Source organism: Elephantulus edwardii, unplaced genomic scaffold (genome assembly GCF_000299155.1).
Source record: "Elephantulus edwardii isolate Elephantulus edwardi_28Jun2011 unplaced genomic scaffold, EleEdw1.0 scaffold00307, whole genome shotgun sequence".
NCBI lineage: Eukaryota > Metazoa > Chordata > Mammalia > Macroscelidea > Macroscelididae > Elephantulus > Elephantulus edwardii.
In genome coordinates this window covers 1,021,106-1,026,737 of record NW_006400057.1, presented here as the reverse complement: position 1 = coordinate 1,026,737, position 5,632 = coordinate 1,021,106, and the positions used below count along the sequence as shown (strand labels likewise).

The 5,632-nt window shown below is 34.1% G+C and overlaps 1 protein-coding gene across 1 annotated transcript in view; it reads right to left on the bottom strand.

Annotated features, from left to right (window-relative positions):
• Positions 1–5,632, bottom strand: part of MIB1 (mindbomb E3 ubiquitin protein ligase 1) — a 157,222-nt gene that overhangs the window by 18,527 nt on the left and 133,063 nt on the right. The window contains exon 16 of the mRNA XM_006901063.1: positions 877–1,058. Within this exon, the coding sequence (XP_006901125.1) occupies positions 877–1,058 (182 nt within the window). The remainder of the gene's footprint in view (positions 1–876; positions 1,059–5,632) is intronic.

The window sequence follows — 5,632 nt, the reverse complement described above, 5'->3', positions numbered from 1 at the left end:
ACTATACCACAGTTCTGTGCATGAATTCCCAAGAGATGTCATTTGAACAACTTGTATAAATGGTAAGGAAGGAAAGGAAATTAGATCAGAGGGGAAAGGGACAATTACTGAAATGCTCACTGTCAATAATCAGGTATAAAAGAGCAGTAACAGCTGCACAACAGTGTTTGAACAAAAACATAAAGATGTACTTTTTCTAAATGTCTACAATCTCATAACAACAAAATGTATTCAAGAATAATTAAAATCACTGATACAGCTGACTCAGGAAATAGGAGAAATCCTTTAAAGAAAACTCCATCAGTAAATGGTTTATTGATTTGTTCTTTGGTTCATTCCTTCACTCTCAACAAGTTCTCACTGAGTGCCTCCCTAGTCAAAATTATGTGTGTTTGAGACACACCTTGCTGTGGACAATGTGAACTACCATCTCTGAGGAAGAGTCTATTAAAAAGTTAAACACATAGAACACTGGACAGGCCAATTAAACTACCACAAGTTTTTGTTGTTTGTTTTTTTTTTTAATAGATAAGTCCCTCTAACATAGGAGTATAAGAAGATTTGACTAGCTGAAAATAGTCTCTTTGGATCTACTAGGTATAAAAAGATTGTACTAAATAATGTGGAGCTCCTGAACCTCAGTAAGAGACACCCTGTCTTGCAGAAGACTGTTTAAGGAAGAAAAGATCAACACTAAGAAGCAAAGCAAAGACAAGGACGTTTCAAGTAGTCAACCCTTTGGTGTAAAAAACAATGTATACAAACTGTGTAAGTAAACCAGTACAAAATAAAATATTTATGGTAAAAAAATCCCCACCCAACATAAAACCCCATAATACTTTATTTATATATAGTTTCATATTTTATGATACAAACCTGACTTTTTCTTTATGACATTTAGCCAGTGCTTTACAGAGACTTGGATCAGGACAAAGATCGAGTGGTGACTGACCCTTCTTGTTCCGAATGCTCAGATCAGCGCCATTGGCTGCCAAGAAACAGGCAATGGAGGCTGCGCTCTTTTTCTCCGCTCCCTGTGTCCCAAGCCCCATGATTAACTGAAAGAACATGAAAGAGCCATCATTTTCCTTTGCACATTGCTATTAACTCTCACCACATGCATGGCTGCACGTGTGTGTGTGTTTGTGCACGTGCGCACGCGCGCACACACACACTCACACACACAGAGTAATATTTACCTGTGAAACCTATCTGGAAGAAATGACAACCTAAATGGATAGAATACACATTTCTAAGCTGCAGTCCTAACACCTACTGTCCCAATTTCCTATCCTCACATTTCCAGGAATATGAAGATTAACCTCACTCTTCTATGGCTTAAATAAATCAGAATTCTACTTTCTCTATGTCACTACTTCAGGGACAGTTACATATCCCATGTCGTATCAATTAAGGTACACAACCCAAGGTCATTTAATTTAATCAGGTCAATGAAATGAAACTTATGAGCAGTATTTTGGATTGAGGTACTAAGGAAATATTATTCTACTTTTTGTTAAATTTTTACTCTAGAGCTGTTAGCAATCAAACTGAAACAGCAAGGAAAGAATCAACTGAGAAAGGAAACAACATCTGGGGAGAACACCAAGAAAAGGAAAAGGATGTCAGGGTGTAATATTATCTGATTCCAGCACTCATCTGAAACAAGAAAATACATCGCATATACAGGAAAAAGAAGTCAATGCAGACTTGTCTGAGGAAGCCTGGATGTTGAACTTATGAGACATAGGCTTGTATCAGTTATTAAAACATGCATTTAAAGAACTAAAGAAAGTCATTAAATATGGACAAAGTACAAAAGCAAAATAAGAGAATAGTTATCGCATGAAATAGAGAATATCAATAAAAAGAGAGGAGGTATCAAAAAACTTTGTGATACAGGTCTTATTTCTTTGAGAGAAATAACTAGTATTGTGAATACTTGATCAAATAGCACTTCTATTCCAAACTTTCTAAGGAAGCACCAAACTGTTCTTGATATTAGTTGCACCAATTAATACCCCATCTAGCAGTGTATGAGAGTTCCAGTCCCTCCACACTGTGGCCAACATTTGTTCTTTGCTGTCTTATTGACAGGATGAGACTGTACCTTATTATTTGATTTACATCTCTCTAATGGGGTGCTCTCATGACTTAGTGGTCAGGAGGTGTGCTGCTAATTCTAGGGTACTTGGTTCCTACCTATCCGTTGTTTTGCAGGAGAAAAGATGAACAATCTCCCCCTGTACGATTTACTGCCTTTAAAAATCTGCTGGAGGGTCAGCTGTGATTTGGCTCTACAACATTAGCTAATGATATTGAGCATTTTTCATGTGTTTGCTGGTGCTTTGTAGAGACTTGGATTAGGACAAAGACCAAGTGGTGTGTGATTCTTCTTATTCTGAATAATTCCTTAAGATATTCCATTTACTCTCTTACTTTAGTAAAGTGTCTATTTGGGCCCTCTGTTCATTTTGTAATTGGCAGCTTGTCTTTTTCTTGTTTATATACTGGCGTTTTCTAAAACTTTAGAGCCGAGTTCTTTGTCAAATGTGTGATGGTCAAATCTTTTCCCCAATCTGTAGGTTCTCTTGTTACTCTTTTGGAGAAGTCTTATGATACACATAAGGAGTTCATTTTCAGGAGGTCTCAGTCATCTAGTTTATACTCCTTTGACTCTGCATTTTCAGTTATACTTTAATAACCCTTTATGTTGTCTCTTTATACTTAAATAGCTCTTTAATAGTCTATTTTGTGCCATGGCTTAGGACTCCTAAACATGCCCCCATTTTTTCTTTAATAATGTTTTAGGTTTTATGCTTAAGTCACTGAGTCTTCTTAGTTAAGGATATGGTTCAAATCTTAAGAGACAAAAAAAAAATAAATGTAAATTTAGGAAATTAAATTTAGACATATAATGAAGGTATGAAATTGAAAATATAATATGGAAAAGAAAGGCAAACATGGAAAGAAAAGATATCAATAGCAAAGCTTTAGAGAATACCTGTAATTAATGGCTAAGAACAAAAAAGAGGTAGCAGCACATGACACTAAAATATTCAGAGATGTCAACCAATGTATACTATACACACAGGTACATGACATGCAGACTCAAAGAAACTAAGAAAAAGACCGAAAAGTGTGTTCCACAAGACCTGGCATTCACACAGACCTGAGAGTATCATAGTGGGTGATTCACTCTGTCCTATCACAAACGTGATTTTACACAGCATGAAGTTCAAGCATATTGTTGATACACTCCTGAAAAATCATTACTACTGTGACTTTCTCACAATTAGAAAGCTATGCTAAAGATTCAGAAAAGCCACATTAACAGTTCGATGCTAAAGTAGTTACAGCAAATTTTACATCAAGATGTAGAGCTTTAAGCATTGATTATATCTAACATAATTTGCTAAAGAGTCAAACCGACCCACTACTGATACAACATTCTACTCAACAAATGTAATCATGTTCTCTGTCATCCATAAGCATTAGTGAACACTACATAACAACAGAACAGGGTCACAAAGACTTTTTAGAACAATACAAAATCTACTATTACATCTGAATAAAATAGCTGTACTTTTATGGAAAATAGATAAGGGACAGAATATTCAAGCGGACACAAGGTAGCATGCTGACAAGGAAAGATGAAAACAGGTAGAAATGGTTCACAAAAAAGTACAGCTTCAAACAATACGGACAAATTGCTGGCTCTTGAAAAACACCACCAACTAGTAAAAGAGATGAGCATCAAACGATAAGTAAAAGAATGAACTTGGATCAAGTTTAAAAAGCGAAATATCGGATGAAATCTAAAACTATGTATTGTAATCACACAAATGAAACAAACATCATATCTATAAAACTTAGTTTGTTTTTTTTTAATGATTTTGCTTTTCCACCACCAGTAAACTATCAACAACAATCAAATAAATGCTTTAAAATTCTAGTAATTAGCCTTGTAAAAAAGAACAAAATTTTGTAGGCTTACTAAAAACAAATCCTTAAGAAAATATCATTAATAAAAGTTAAAAATATCAAATGAGATTTTAAAATAAATCATAAAAGTGGTAATTTATTCTATTCTACTTGGTCACAGTTTTGGACTCTTGCAGCACACTTTGTAATTTTGATTGCTAGATTTCTGAGGTTGAGGAATTCTGCAACTATATTCATAGGCGATACTGCCCTGGATTTTTTCTTTTTTTTTGTTTGTTGCAGTATCTTTGTCTCCTTGGATACCAAGTTATGTTGCTTCATAGAATTCTTTAAAAAGTTATTTTTTTCCTTTATTTTTTATAAGTGCTTAAATAGTATTAGTGTCAATTCTTCCTAAAGGTCTGGTAGGATTTCCCACTGAAGCTAACTGGTATAAGACTTTTTGGAGGGGAAGTTTTGCTCACTGCTTCAAACTTTGTTATAAATCTGTGGAGACTATTTTTCTCAAGTCAGTTTGAGTATGTTATGTGCTTTTAAGAAATTGTTTAGGTTATCTAATTTGTTGTCATACATTTGTTCACAATATTGTGCCATCACTGTTATCATATTTTTGTTTCTAAACAATTAGTTGTCACTTCTTTCATTTTAGTTATCTGCACTTTTTCTCTTGGCAAACTAGCTAAAGGTTTGTCAACTTTATTATTGTTCCACATCTGGTTTTATTCATTCTCTGTGGTTTCTGCTTTCGAATTTATTTACATATGTTTTGATCTTCGTCATCTCATTTATTCTGACAGGCTTAGCTTTAATTTGTTCTTGTCTTTCTACTTTCTGAAGTAGTTGAATTAGGTTCTAGATTGGAAGTTTTTCTTCTTTTTTTTAATGCAGGCATTTATTGTTTTAAGTTTTCCTATGAGTTCAGCCTTCTCAGGATTCCTTACATTTTACTCTGTTGTGCTTTCATTCTTAAAGAATGAAAAGAAATTTGTAAGTCTATTTTTATTTCTAGACTCATCAGCATCTAATAGTATGTGGCTTAATTTCCACGTTTATGTATTTTTCAGTTGCTTCCATCTAACGTCACTCTTGTTTTGTCAAGAGAAAATACCCCGAAAGATTTTAATATTTTAAAATTTATCAGAACTTATTTTGTGACCTAAAGTCTGGTCTATCCTAGAAGACGCTCTCTATGTATACTGGAGGGTATATAACGTATGTTGTGCTGGTTTAGGGGTGGAATGTTCTATGTGGTCGGTCTTTAGTTTGCTTACAGTGACATTCAGGTTCTCTGTTTCTGTGCTGATTTTTTACCTAGAAATAGTATTAAAATGGTGTACTGAAAAAAATTTAATTTTTTTTTTAAAAAATGGTGTACTGAAGCTCAACTATTACTGTATAATAATTTAAATACTGCTTTTTCTCTCCAGTTCTATCCGAGTTTGCTTTATATATTTAGGTGCCCCAATACTGGAAGCATATATATTTATAACTGTTAAATTCACTTCAGCAAAATATATTTTATATATACAATATATATAGATAACCAAATTTTATATGTTGTTATGTGCCGTCGAATAGTTTGAGACTCATAGCGACCCTATGTCAACAGCCCTAAACCCAGCTCAATCCTGTGCCAATTGCACTGCCTCTGACACATCCAGTCACTGAAGCAATCCACCTCATAGAA